Raw genomic sequence first — 15077 nt, forward strand, 5'->3', positions numbered from 1 at the left:
CTCCAAGTCCAAATGGAGTTGCAGCGCCGTGGTAGCCTTCTTGCCGTCCAGGTTGACCGCACAAATGCAGTCTAACAAGGTCCTCAACACCTCTGCAGGAAGCAACTTTGATGGCTGTCAAATACTAGAGTGCATTGCATAATGACAATAAAAGGCATTGTCATTCTCAAATGGTGTGACAGCGTTTTAGTAAGAAAAAAAGATCACTGGCAGCTTTCTGCACAGTAAAGGCAGAAACGGGCTTTACTTTGCTTTTGTAGCAGTTTTTGGACAGTGAATTTTACAAATGAGTTTATGTTTGCACCCTTTAAATGACTGGGTTCAAAACTAGAGCGACCAGGAAGTTGAGGTTTCAAATTTTCATCCAAATTGGGCGGTTTTACGACTTTCCCAGTATAGACATTCAATTAGATGAAGATGATTGACATAGGAATGAAGATGAGATGCTGCTGGCGCCCGACGGTGTCAGTGGATGCTTGCTTGCTGAACTTGCTCCTCTCAAGACATGCATGCCACCCATCCGACACACGCAGGCTACAAAGAATGCAGTTGATGCTTTGTGCAAACTGAACATGCCGGTGTTGAGTTTGACTTTTGAAAAATTGAACAGAACGTCCGTGACGTCATTTCAAAGCCACATAATAATAATAATAATAATAATAATAATTACAAACAGTAAACATGCATTGAATCTATGATTCTGGACGATTTTGTTTTGAAACCATAAAGATAGATTGGTGATTACAAAGAATGTATTTGTTTTTTCAAATCAGATGCTTTTAAAAGTTATGTTTGGAGATGAGTGACAATGTAAAAAAAAATAAAAAAAGCCCGGCGGTAAAAATTTGATACCTTACCACATGTATTAAATCAATGTCATAATTGCAAACAAGAAAAAGAAATAACTTTCTATTCGGGCGTGACGTCACCATTTGCCAGCGTGGAAAACGCGTCTCGCAACAAACCAGGAAGTCAACTGCACGGTTGGCTCTGACGCCCCCGAAAAAAACAGGAAGCACTTTAAAATCAACATTACAGCCTTTCTTCAAGCAAGCTCTATGACGGGATTGCTTTGCCATAGGCTTGTCTTTTCATCGCTGATTGAGGGACGCTTTCAGTGAAGTCGGTGAAGGTAAAAAGCCACATTAAGATGGATGAGCGTTGCTAGCTAGCTCCATGTCATTCGCCTGTCCAAAGGCTTATTCACCCATTACATCATGTCGAGGCTTGCTTAAATGCTCCTTTGGACCGATATACATGCCACTTTTCACTCGTTGTTGTTATTATTCGAGCTATAAAAGTAAAAAAATGACAGCGGCTGGCTGTCACTTTGCGGCGCTTCCTGAAAAGGACAGCAGTGCACCTGTTCAAGACAGCCTGAAAATGTTGCTCGAGTTCACCATTATGCTGGGAGGTCTTATTGTGATCTTCCTTTTTGAAAGAAACAAATAAAAAAACTCTCTTTTTTTAGCGTAAAACTTGCATTTGGAAAAACTATCTATGGTAGTCAGGTGATTCTCTTAAAATGATTAAATCATTAAATGAATGCAACCTGTCGTTTGCTTGCATATTGCAAGTCACACCCATTTAACTGCTATATTGAATTCAACCCTTCAGGTCTGACATACAATCCTTTTGTTTGATTCTTGGGTTGGGTTCTTGAACTTTAAAGCATATTGATGACCTATAATGAGCCTCTACCAACAGTCTATTCTGTTTTATGAAGTAAGACAATCTGTTTATATCATTTTAAACTTACCAAAAAGAGAAAATGTTTTTTTTTATCTAGCAGGAGTACTTGTACTTCAAAGCCATTCCTTACTTTTGATTGAGTTTACTTCCTTATGGTCTAAAACATTCGTTGTTATACAGTGAAACACTGCATGACACTGATGTCATCAAAATAACATTTGAAGTGAACATGTCATGGTTGAATGTTTGTACTATGACAACACAATTTGCAATACAACACCAAATGAGTCCAGACTAGTCCACCAAAACAATATGCCCAACATTTTCATACTTTGTTGTGAATAAAAATGTAAACTCTGTATGCATCCACATGAGACCTTGTACTGTGTTTTTTTTCTTTTCTTTAAATTTGCCAGCACACACACAGCCGGCAGGTATACATCTTTGGAGATGGTGGACACCACACTGATTCAAGTGGGCAAGAATCTGACTGAAGCCATGAAGATCTTGGAAGATGGTCAAAGGTGAGACTTGAGTCTGTTAGAGTATAATGGTACAATATTGTTCAACCACAATCTGGTGGTCGAACTTCAAAATATTTTTTTTCCATTGAATTCAAATATAATGCACATAGGTGGCGCTCCACAAGTATCGTTACAGCTGGTGCAACTAGATTTTGTGACAACTGTTAATGTCATTTATTACATTATTATTATTATTAGACCATACAATCTTTTTATAAAAAAAAAAAAAGTAAAATGGTAGAAAGACCTCCCGTTGTGTCAGTAACCTGGTTAATGAGTGCGTTATATTTATTTTTTGTGGTGTTCTATCAACTAGAGGCCTGGAGGAGAGAACGGACGGTTCAATCTTCAGTAGAGCCAGCATACCTGGCCCCCTGCTGGAAGTGTAAGACGCACGCACTCAGGCACTCACACGGATACGAGCGCACATACAATCAAACGTGAAAATCAAATTGATGATCCTTTCTTGTGCAGTGGTCAGGATGTTGCCACCGTACTGCACAGGATTCACAGCCTCATTCATGAAGAGGAAGATGGAGAAGACAAGCCAAACCCACAGTAAGGGAGAAACTATTCAAAACACCATTATCACAGTGTCCAACACATTTCAATGATATTTTGAGACATCGTGAAGAATGCTATTGATGAGATTGTCCACTTTTAAATGGATGGATGAATAAAGCTTCTGTTTTTTGTGTGTCCAGTAGGATGCAGAATGTGGGTGAGCAGGGTCACATAGCACTATTGGGCCACAGTCTTGCAGCCTACATTTCAGTGCTGGATAGAGAGCGACTGCGGAAGCTGACCACTCGGATCTTGTCTGATACCACGCTGTGGCTCTGTAGACTGTTCAGGTAGTCTCAAAATTCAACTCACTATTGTGTTTGCAGTTTCTAGACAAGGAAGCTAAACAATAGTCTTCGTCCGGGTCACATTGTAACTCGTAAAAAAACAAAACAAATGAGGGTTTTTTTTGGTTCTACATAAGATCATTTCTCTTTCATACCCAAGTGTTCACTCTTCTCATTTAGATATGAGAACAGTTCAGCTTACTTCCACGAAGATGACAGAGAAGGCCTGGTCAAAGCATGTCGACTGGTCATCCACGCTTGCTATGACGATTATGCCTCTGAGGGCTTTGCTGTCCTCAGCTCAAAGCAGCCGGTCATCTACCAGAGCGCTTCAGGCAGACCTGGCCTGGGACAGCATCTGTGCAATCAAGTAGGTCCAAAAGAATCATCATTTATATTCAGAGTTTTCTTTTGACGTTGTCGATCGAATGTAACCATAGATGGCTTATTTTAACGTCAGTCTCTTTTGTTATTAGCTCGGACTGCCTCTCTCCAATTTGTGCACGGTACCGTGCAACACCCTCTTTGGATCGCAACATCAAATGGTAAGCGAGCACATATAATTGGAGTTAAGTGGAAACCATTTGACAAATATCTGATTTTTAACACGTAGGATATTGCTTTGTTGGAGAAATTTATCAAAGAGGACCTGGAGAGTGGGAAGTTTCCTTTGTTGTTGATAGCCAATGCAGGTAAAAAAAAGTATTCACATTAACTCTAGTGATTAAAGAAAAAAGAATGTGATTGTGTATATTTCACATCTCTTGTTTCGACATCTTTTTTCAGGTACCCCTGGGGCAGGTCACACTGATAAGTTGGGGCGCCTTAGGGACCTGTGTGATCAATACAAAATTTGGCTCCATGTGGAGGGGTGAGACATTTGATATGGTCGAAAGTCTCGTTGAAACACTTATGCGGATCATAATCCTCATTTGCTGTCAGTTAGCCTGAGCGCATATTCATGTTGAATACGTTGTGCCATTGTGAGCCATGCAAAATGATCTCCATTTGTCTTCAGGGTCAACCTGGCGACACTGGTACTGGGTGAGGCCACCTCTGCCGTTACGGTAAACTTTACCGAGCTTCTCGTCAACTCGGGCGCCATCTCCCAGAACGATGTCATTTTTGTATTTCCCCATTCAGGCAGCAACCAGATGTGACAGTATGACGCTTACACCAGGTCCGTGGCTGGGACTGCCCGCCGTTAGCGCCGTCACTCTCTACAGACACGAAGACCCTGCACTGGTAGGCTCCGATCATCACGACGACTACCTGTAAATGACGCACTTGTGACTCTTTGTTTTATCTTAGTCTCTGGCTGCAGGTTTGACCTCGAGTCAGCCCGTAGAGAAGCTACGAGGTTTGCCTCTTTGGTTGTCTCTGCAGTATCTCGGTCACAGTGGAATCATCCAAAAGATAACACATGCCATCACGCTGGTGAGCAGAAAAAAAAAAGTCAATCGGAGCAACGTTCATTTCAATTAAGTCCTATTTCTTTGTCACCCCGACAGACTCAACAATTGCTACAGAACCTGAAATCCATGAGCTCCATCAAAACATCGGTAGGTAAATGCAAAAACAAGAATCATTTTTGGTAGCATGGAGTCAAAGTCCAGACACTTTCTATGAGTATTTCTCTGTGGTGAGTGTATAAAAGCCAGTTCCGGGTTACCTTGGTTGCAGGCTGTCGCGTCACAGATCCCGCCCATCTCTGGGGCTTCTCTACGAGATGTTCTGGGCTCTCTCATGCTCTCTATTGTAGGTGGGAGTCTCTTCTCTGGCTATGTAGCCAAGTCTCTGCCTCTCACTCTTCTCACTCTTCACCTTTGCTTTTCTGTCTCTTTCACTCACAATCATTTGCCACCCATATTAGTAGTTGAGCGATATTTGGAGCTCCATTGGTTGATGGACTGTTGGCTTCTTCCTAATTGTTTAGGATGTGGACAACACAGGCATCAAAGTGTGCCTCATTATTTTTGTCACCTTTGGAGGAAATTCCAGGGTCATGAATATAATTAGTTTATATTTGAAAAAAAATTAGAAAACAGTTTTTAATATCCAGTATAAAATGTAAGAGGGCTTTTATTCAGTATAAACATTTGTTGGTGTCATAATTGATGTAACCTGATGCCAGTCATTGACTCAATTATTCATGACCTTGATGACATGCACAGCTCTGTTAAGATAGCCTTCACCCTTCCCAAGCATGATGCTTGTCTCAGCCCTTCACTTGGATGTAATCAGTGATGGGTTTCTTCAAAAAAATCTGAATATGTCAATATTTGTTAACATATTTGTGATGTCAATTTTTTTTTGTTACTGACTGTAACAAGTATTATGAGTGCATTATTCAAAAGCTCATTTGAAAACTTGACACTCCCGATATTTGGGTTATTGAAATGATCGATGGCTAATTTTGTATTTGAAAGTATAACGTACATTACTGATTCATCTGTCGTGGGTTTTTATGTGTTGCTGGGCTACTTACTGCCTTTCGGCAACTATTTTCAAAATGTTTTTAAAAACTCCCTGATTCCATCCCATCTTGTACTCTGAACCTTTATTTTGCTGATAATAGTGAAATATGACCATAATTGTTGTTGAATCTGATAAGACTATCTGTGTCTGTGCAGGTGGAGGATGAACTCAACTCTCCTGTGGTGCTGTTCAGGTTTTCTCAGGAAATTAGTGCAGGTAAGGGAGCGGGGGGGGGGTCATAGTCAAATGTGCATGTACTATGGTAAACATGTCATTTCCTCTCTTCTATTTGTTAGCATCCAGCAGTGGTTCAGTGGAGGCTTACTGTGCTGGGGAGAAGGAGGCACTTGATGCATTCAACAGATGGGTATGTCAATTTTCTTTTTTTTTTAATTACAGTGGTTGTAAAAATAGTTTGAAGCTGAGCGCAAACATCTGAAATAAAAAAACAAGTGAGTGACACTCATAGTATTTTTTTTTTTCCATTCTAGCTTGGCAAGGAGCTCGCTCGGATGGTTCCCGCCAGTGGAGTGGAAGTTGTGGAACTTGAAGATGAAGGCACTTGTGTCCGGTTCAGCCCGCTCCTGACAGCCGCAGGTAACAAAGTTGCACACCTGCAAGACTATATACAGTATTTGTGGTAAGGCAAAAATTGTCAATCAGTTCATTGTTCATTTTATATTTTCAATCATCAATTTCCAGTCGAAATGATGTCATTTGTGCTCTTGTCCAGATTTAGGGACTCAACCTGAGGATGTTGACAATGTGATTCAAAAGTTGTTGGAGCTGGTGCCTTTGATGACCTCCACAATGTCTCTCAGACAAGACTTTAAAGAGGAGACTCACCAACGCTCACCTTACCTCAGATACATCGAAGAGCTTAGTTGGCCAGGTCTCGGAGCTGTCAGGTAAGACGTAAAACAGGAATAGGTTTCAAAATGTAACGAATACACGTATGTTGATTTTGAAATGCCATACTGTTCAGATATGAGCCTCAGGTGGAGGGAATTGATGATAGCAGAAGGACAAAGGAAATCAAGAAAATAAATGGCGAACTACTGAAGAAACTGCAAGAGCTAGACACTGACATTGTCTTCTCTTCTGGTTTGTACCTCTTCATTTTTTGGAATTATGCGTCAAATAAAAATGTAATTACTTTTTTTTTTTTATTCTTAGGCCTAGAATTTGCCGGAGAGGAAGACTGCATCTTTATAAGCATGGTAGCTGATGACGTTGACGTTTCGGAGCTGGTGGAAACAATAGTGACGCTGGGCCGTGACATTGAAGAGAATGGAAGAGTAATCTGCATTTCCTTATTTGGAAACTATTCCTTCCTTCTATCTTACCATTAGTGTCTTATTAGCAGAGTCATTCATAACACAGTTTGAACCACATTAAAAGTTTATTGTCAAGTAGTTTAACAAAAGTATATAATTGTACTATTTAGTATCATCTGCATTATTGCAGGCTTGGAAAATTGTGATAGATTCAACATTTCTATTTGTTTCCAATGTAGCTACTGGAAAACATGACAGAGGTGGTGAGAAAAGGCATTCGGGAGGCAGAACTGGAACTGATTAAAGCCAATGATGAGAAGCTCATGGAAGAGGTACAAGAACATGCGTGAAATGATTATCACTTACTGATCTGATTCAAACCAATTGATTTTTTTCTTCTTTTTTTTTTAAGGGCATGCTGAGACAACTTCCTGTGGTTGGCTCTGTTTTAAACTGGTTTTCTCCTGTTCAAGCTTCAGTTAAAGGGAGGACATTCAACCTGGCAGCAGGTTTGTGGGTGCAGATTTAGTTGTACAGCATAGCTGCTCTTTTTGTTTTGGGGTATTTAAATTCTCACATGCATTTTCTGGTTTGTTTGCTTTTATTTGACATTTAATTTCCAGGGACGTCAAATAAAAATAAAAAAAAAGCTTAATGTGCTTCTTATTTATACTTCTTATTCCTAGGTTCCTTGGACTCCACAGAAGTGACATATTCGACCAAGGCCCAGTCAGGCAGATCTCCCTTAAAAGACTCTCCCACCTTGTCATCTGAGAAACTGCAAGGTAGCAACATGTGACTACTGTCGACACTTCTTCGTGATGCTTTTGATGGATGTTTTGTTCACCGCCCCCTTTTGCTCTTTTCCATCTCAGGTCAAAAGTTGTTCCGGCGCTCAGGTGCAGGTTCTGATTCCATTAGCGAAAGCAGCTCAATTGGACAAGCTGAGGGCTCAACCAGTATCCGCTCATCCATCTCCATATGCGTACCAGAAGAGAACTCGGCATCTCCGCACATTCCGGAAGAAATTCCAGAATCGTGCCAGCAGAAAAACCAGGATCAGATGGAGGACAAAGCACTCTCGGAGGAGAAGCAGCTCGAAGGCCAAGATGGCCTGTCGTCATAATGGTACCGGCCTACCGAAGACGTTTAATACGATAAGTATGAAAGAGTAAAGTCGCTAAATTTGCTAATTGTCTCTCAAGAGTGAGTCTCTGTCCAATAAGGAGGTCAGCGATTATTGTAACACTGTGACGCTCGTTTTCTAATCGCTTCCAATGGCGGCAGTTGCATTTAAACACATTTTGGTTGACATATCAAGATGGACCGAGACGTCCGTCCATTCCATCCATCCATCCATTCCATCCATCCCTTTCCATCCATCTATCCATCCATCCATCCCACCTACCGTAATTGCTTATTTAGGGACTATTAAGATAAGCATTAATTGCACTAGAATCACACAAGTATAGACATTATTGATGAGCAAATTCAAGTATTAATGCATTCCATGCGTATTCATTTTTGAATTGTTCAACTCCCTTCCTTGTTAAGATGCCCTGGTAGGAAATTGCAGGGTCAAAAGACTTCATTTACATGAAGAAAGCACTACATCATAAGGAAATGGCTTATTCGAACAGTTGTGCTTTATGGTGCACAACTGCACACATTTGATGACACAACACCGCAGATAAATAAATATCATCTCCCTTTACTTTGTCTATGCAAATCTAAATAAATGACACAAATTAAGAATAGTGTAAAGCTATAGGCGCATATCTACACGCATAGAAAGTAATGATAATGGTACCAGAACATGCTATTTTGGTGTCAATAAGGCTAAAGTGGGATTAGGTTATTTAAATAATGCAACCATATTGCAGCCATAGTCATGCTAAAACAAAATATAACTTTATGCACTACACTACAAAGCATTTTTAAATATCCCACTTGACCTGGCTCTTATGTCTTTGCCTGATTGCGTATGAATACGACAGTCAAATGGCTTAGTCATCCTGTCAATGTCCTTTTGTACTCTGGAGGGATGTTCACAACTCGACTTTATTTATAGAAGCATTGAGCACAGATCCTGACAAATTCTTATTCACATGATCAATAGCTTCTCTTGACCTCAATGAGTTTGAGTTCGAAATACTTTTGTGTCACCTCTTGTACCTCCTTTGAGCTCAAGGCTGCAAGACATTTTTTGTTTTATTTGAAAATCATACCAATCAGAAAAAAATGCTTGTAGCAAATATGTGTTACAAATGTTTACTTTTTTTTTTTTTTTTTTTTTTTAAACTTCTTCAATGGGTGAAAACACAATTGTGTGCCGTTGAACGGGAAGGTAAGCCTGTTTAAATTGGTGATGGTTGATTGACAGTTTGTCAATACTATTTGGAATTTGGCAAGCGAGATAGAACCAGGCCTGGCAAACATTTGAATATGCCTTGCCTACTATAACTGTTATAAAGAAAAATGCCAGTCGAATTACTGTGAGCCAAGTCTATCTGGAATATTTAGATGAACAGATGCACAAACATTTCTGGATAGAAATGCATTGAAGTGGTAGGATTAAGTTATTGTGGTGAGAATGAAAATGGGTTAAGGAATTAAGTTACCGAAATTGCACTTGTAAATAATTTCTTACATGATGTAAATTAAACTCATGCCTAATGATTGATGACATGTCGGATGATGATAAAAAGTTCTGTCTCTAACTTTGTAAACTTCCAATCTTTCATGAATTTTGATTGAATGAAATCTCCTACAAACCAACCTGTTGTAATGTTGTCTTATTGGCTATATTACATAGTATTGAAACTCCTCCTTCCCAAATGCCCCATACGGTTACTCTCTACATTAGAATATTTGTATTACCACTTTTTTTGGAACTCATTTGATTGAAATGACTCCTTGTGGCCCCATCGGATGAAATATTCCATATTGATATTTAACGATGATCACAAGATTTCAAAAATTCCTACAGTGTTTGATACTGTGAATGCAACACGCAATGTTAATCGAATTCACTGAAAGAAAAAAAAGTACACACTTAACTGTTTATACAGTATTTTCCGGTTACCCACTTAATGGTTTTTCAAACCTAGTTATTACTTTTCTTTTTTCACATTCAGTTCATATTTTTGACCGCGATTCGAACCTTTCGAACAGGTTTAAAATGATAAGAACGACGGTCGCAAATTGGTGTGAAAACTATCGCCGGAGTAAATGGGAATTGTAGTCTTCTTGGTTGAACGAGTCGCTGAATGTTAGTTTTTTTCCCCTATATTTCCAGACTTCATATCCCAGGTGTCATTGCGGACAGCACGTCCGGTTGAAGGGACGCATGAGCTCACGCGGACTGTCTCTGGGAGTGCTGAGTCGAATATCCTCTTTGGCGTCTCCACCGATAGAAACCGGCTGCTATATTTCACCTAGGTCGGATTGAAAACATTCCTGCTCGACTTGGGACGCTTTATGCCATTCAGCGGTGTGGCCTTAACACCGGGATTTGGGTGGACACTTAACCGTAGCCTAACAACTGCGTAGCTCAAGTCTCACGAGTGAAAAATTCAAAAAGCCACGATGGACAAAACCCCGAGAGACACTGCCCCTGATTCTTGGGAACAAGAGGACGATGTGGAGGCCACAATCGACGGACAGCTTGACTCTGCTTTCACAAGCTTAAATGTGAACGCCAAACCTTTTGTTCCCAATGTGAACGCCGCAGAATTTGTCCCGACGTTTGGCATTAAAGCACACTCGGAAAATCTCGATTCAATGGGTAAGCAAGACTGTCACGTTGGGGTGCAACGTTAGCCACTAAGCTAGCCGTTAACATGAGCACGACTGTACAGGTGCTAACCCTCGAGCTACACACGTTTGTGTTCCAGCAACTGTGCGGTTAACTTTAATGAGATGCTTGAACTGTAATTAAAACATTGCTCAGTCTTACGCTCCGTGTTATGTCAGTGTATGCTGTTGTGGTAGTGTATCACTTTTTGGTGAGTGTGTGTTTTAAATGTCTAGTGGATCTCAACCGGCATTAGCCTGTTAGCTGCGAATGCTAAGTAAGGTAGCTGGTGTGGTTGGAGATAGTGCTGAACTCTTGTACCGCCCTCTTGGCGTGGCGTGGCGTATCAACCGTTAGTTCTAACGGTACACGTCACTGGAAGGGGAAAGTGAATTCAACTTGTAACTGTTGTCATATTTAAGAGAGAAATAGCTCACCTCGTTGGACTATGTTGCTTGTCGACCTTAAGTGAGGTGTGTCATGGATACTGTGACTCATAAAGATTCATTGAATCATTATTTCAAGACAAGTTTCCAGTCGAAAACAAATCTGACAGTGCTAATTACGCAATGGTCGACGTCACCCAATATATCAATGTATCGTCAAGGATAGCTAGTGTCACTTTTATTATCTTTTATTTGACCATTTTATAACACTGAAGAAAAAGCTAATCCGGAGAATTTGAATGTTTATCATGCAAGACCTCGGTTTGGGAACAAAACAACTCGTGTGTATTGTGACGTCATAGCTCACCTTTTTTGAGTAATAAACATGTCTTTCAGTTGCTGTTGAAAAAATGGCCACCAAGGAGGTGACAGAAAACGCTGGTATGTATCGGCTCAATGTCTTCTGTGTGTCAGCCAGCATTTGGGCATTCGGTAAAACCTATTTTCTATTTATTTTTATTTATTATTCTATATTTTTGCAGCTCCGTTGGAGAACGGTGACCGAGAAATTACCCCAGATGAGCCATGGGACCAGAAAGAAGCTGAACCATGTGAGGAAGAGCCAGGAGGTGGCTGCTGTGGTGACCGTGGACCTGCGGCGCTACCGGCAACTGAGGAGACGGGCTCAGAGATGGAGGAAGAGGAAACGCCCGCGCCCAAGGTTCCCCCAACACAACCAGATGCCCCCAAGAAGGAACACATAAATGTTGTCTTCATCGGACACGTAGGTCAGTGTAAATGAATGCATGGCTTACAAGTTGTGACAACATTGCCTTGTTCACGCTATACAGAAGACATCGGTGCATGCGCTGCTGGGCGATATGGGCTAGTCGTTTTTAGTGTCCCCCTTTTCTTGAAAAATTCAAACACAAGTTTCTGAGGCCATTTGTCAACTACCTATAAGATGAAACTGTCAAATTGTTTTGATAGTTTCAAAAATCTGGCAAATATGAAGTGAAAATCATTTATAGTTTGCCAAAGCCTTAAACTCCTCTGTCCTTTCTTTCTTCTATAGATGCTGGAAAGTCCACTATTGGTGGACAAATCATGTAAGTTGCCCTGTTTTTTTAATTTTTTTTAAATCTTATTGTGGGTGAAATGCACTCTTGGCTCATATTTTCCTTCCTCGCCATCAGGTACCTGACAGGCATGGTAGATAAGAGAACCTTAGAGAAATATGAGAGAGAGGCAAAGGAGAAGAACCGAGAAACCTGGTGAGTGTCCCTTTGTCTTCCCAGAGAAATATCAGCGATAAACATCCCTATTCTATCTTCAGGTACCTGTCTTGGGCCTTGGACACCAATCAAGAGGAGAGGGACAAAGGCAAGACGGTGGAAGTGGGCCGAGCATACTTTGAGACCGAGAAAAAGCACTTTACCATCTTAGATGCACCGGGCCACAAGAGCTTTGTGCCCAACATGATTGGAGGTGCCTCACAAGCTGACTTGGCTGTACTGGTGGGTAGCGGATAAGACTCGCGTTTCTTGCAAATTGACTCGAGGTGTGACGGAACAGACACGGCGGCGAAAGCGTATTTATACGTCGATTCTCTCTGCGTGCGCGTCGTACGTGTCCCGCTGCGGCAAAAGGAGACCGTCGTCAGTCGCCCGTTTTTCAGTTGATCCGTCAAGTTTTGTGACATTTTACACCGTCGTCCTCCAGGTGATCTCTGCCAGAAAAGGCGAATTTGAAACCGGTTTTGAAAAAGGTGGACAAACACGGGAGCACGCCATGTTGGCCAAAACAGCGGGGGTCAAACACCTGATTGTCCTGGTGAACAAAATGGATGACCCTACAGTCAACTGGAGCCTAGAAAGGTGGGTGAGAGGAGTTCTAGGGTTATTATTATTATTTTATTTTTTTTCCTCCCATGTGACTTTACATTTCTGTTTCAACACTCAGGTATGAAGAGTGTAAGGAGAAACTAGTGCCATTTTTGAAGAAGGTGGGCTTCAACCCAAAGAAAGACATTCATTTCATGCCATGTTCGGGGCTAACGGGAGCCAACTTGAAAGAGCCCACCGATATGTGCTCCTGGTACACGTAAGTCCTCAAATATGAGCAAACTTTGCTTTCCCTTTCCCCCCCACTTTCCTTCCCTCCAACTCCGACATGTCCATCTTTGTTTTTGCAGAGGTTTACCATTCATTCCACATCTGGACAGTTTGCCAAATTTTAACAGACCAAGTGATGGACCTATCAGATTGCCCATTGTAGACAAGTACAAGGTAACGCCTCCCCCGGCACACTTGTATTTAACAAACACTTTAAAAAGGAAGGAATGACTTGATTGATATTGCTGTTTCTCCTACAGGACATGGGCACTGTGATTTTAGGCAAACTTGAGTCGGGCTCAATCGGTAAAGCACAACAGCTTGTTATGATGCCAAATAGGGTAAGACCCGTTTCTCTCCAGTATCAATAAGAAAAGCACGTAAACTTGAATGCCTCTTTACGCCTCTCCTTTCATGTGAATGTCTTCGCAGCACGTGGTGGAGGTGCTGAGCCTCTTGTCTGACGACGTGGAGACGGACGACGCAGGACCTGGAGAAAATCTCAAGTTGCGACTGAAGGGCATCGAAGAGGAGGAGATTCTCCCCGGCTTCATTCTGTGTAATGCAGAAAACCTCTGCCATTCCGGGCGCACGTTCGATGCCCAGGTCAGTTTGGGAAAAAAACAGCCGGATGCAGTTTCAGTCGTACGTGAAAGCTTTTTTTTTTTTTTTTCTAGATTGTCATCATTGAACACAAATCCATCATCTGTCCCGGTTATAACGCTGTCCTTCACATTCACACGTGCATTGAAGAGGTGCAGATTACGGTAAGTTTATGAATAGGTTAGAAAGTTGGTGGACACTATCTTATTGTCCTTTGAAAATTCATGTTGTGGCTGAGCAGATTCAGAAGATACTTTTATTTTTTTTTATGTATGACACTTTCAGTATTTCTTTCAGATATGTATCAAAGCAAGCCTTTCTGGTCACGAGTCAGCTGCTTAACTATCTTTAAATGGCAAATCCTCTTTCATAAAAATAAATCATTTGATGATTCTATGAATACCATCGTTTTGTGTTCCCTCCTCCAGGCCTTAATCTGTCTTGTAGACAAAAAGTCGGGTGAGAAGAGTAAGACAAGGCCACGATTTGTTAAACAAGACCAGGTCTGTATCGCCCGTCTACGCACGGCAGGAACCATTTGCCTCGAGACCTTTAAAGACTTTCCTCAGATGGGACGGTTTACCTTGCGGGATGAAGGTAAAGCACCTACACACTGTGGCGTGCTCAAAAAAAGGCACCATTTTAGTTAGTGAAGTCGAATTAAACTGACAAAATTGTGCGCGTCTCAGGTAAAACCATCGCCATCGGTAAGGTTCTGAAGCTGGTTGCCGAGCGAGACTGAAGTGCTGAAAATCCAGTTTGGAAGAAGCAGGTGGAGCACGGTCATCACCCGCCCAGCGTTGTCAGCGGCAAAGGCACCTCCCTCTGACGCCTACCCTTCCGTGTGTCGATCAGCTTCAGGAAAAAAAGTGATCAACACAAACCGGTTTTTAAGTCAGTGAAATTCAAGACGAAGTCCACTCAAGTCAGCTTTCTCATATTGAGAGCTCAGCTATGCCATTTCTGGGTTAGCCCACCTCCCTCGTTTATCACGACAGTGATTTTTTTTTTTCTTCCATTCCCTATTCCATTTTATTTTCTAGCCTTCATAAATGACAGAAGTTATATCTGTGAACAAATGTGGACCAAGATTTTTGCTTGGAGTGTAAAATGATTTCCGAAATGTGCTGGAAAAACAAATTGTCTGACATGATTTCATCGATTGAAACCAAAATATTGATTTGGGTGTACATTACTCCCGTTGCTTTTACCCAATTTTTGGTTTCTCGTGTGGCGTTCTGGCTGTCTGCTTGAGCGTGCTCAAATATTAAAGCAAACAACTATGACAATAAACTATTTGGAAAAACGCTTCTCCTTTAAAAGCAATTGTATCAATACTTTTGTACTCTGGCTCTT

At 41.3% G+C, this 15077-nt stretch overlaps 2 protein-coding genes across 3 annotated transcripts; both read left to right on the forward strand.

Moving 5' to 3' along the window:
• The first annotated feature begins 936 nt into the window (after positions 1-936).
• Positions 937-9600, forward strand: pdxdc1 (pyridoxal-dependent decarboxylase domain containing 1). Of its 2 annotated transcripts, none has more exons than XM_085932931.1 (23): positions 937-1132; positions 2109-2216; positions 2533-2601; positions 2691-2774; positions 2924-3070; positions 3248-3437; positions 3544-3612; positions 3681-3759; positions 3854-3938; positions 4086-4134; positions 4211-4312; positions 4379-4504; positions 4579-4629; positions 5701-5761; positions 5842-5912; positions 6037-6142; positions 6279-6453; positions 6531-6649; positions 6722-6843; positions 7062-7154; positions 7235-7331; positions 7509-7607; positions 7698-9600. In XM_085932931.1, the coding sequence occupies exons 2-23, from the start codon at positions 2143-2145 to the stop codon at positions 7946-7948; spliced, it is 2319 nt and encodes a 772-aa protein (XP_085789057.1). In that variant the 5' UTR covers positions 937-1132; positions 2109-2142; the 3' UTR covers positions 7949-9600. The 2 variants fall into 2 exon arrangements, with proteins under 2 accessions (XP_085789057.1, XP_085789056.1); XM_085932930.1 differs by having other exon boundaries at positions 938-1132; positions 2921-3070.
• A 515-nt stretch (positions 9601-10115) lies between these two features.
• gspt1l (G1 to S phase transition 1, like) lies at positions 10116-15010 on the forward strand. The gene is made up of 14 exons (XM_085932934.1): positions 10116-10609; positions 11401-11445; positions 11547-11792; positions 12080-12113; positions 12201-12278; positions 12341-12521; positions 12727-12881; positions 12967-13107; positions 13199-13292; positions 13379-13459; positions 13551-13724; positions 13796-13885; positions 14150-14318; positions 14411-15010. The coding sequence occupies exons 1-14, from the start codon at positions 10411-10413 to the stop codon at positions 14461-14463; spliced, it is 1740 nt and encodes a 579-aa protein (XP_085789060.1). The 5' UTR covers positions 10116-10410; the 3' UTR covers positions 14464-15010.
• Positions 15011-15077: the final 67 nt, after the last annotated feature.

The sequence above is a fragment of the Syngnathus leptorhynchus genome, chromosome 16, assembly GCF_054491065.1.
Source record: "Syngnathus leptorhynchus isolate UIUO chromosome 16, UIUO_Slep, whole genome shotgun sequence".
Taxonomy (NCBI): Eukaryota; Metazoa; Chordata; class Actinopteri; order Syngnathiformes; family Syngnathidae; genus Syngnathus; species Syngnathus leptorhynchus.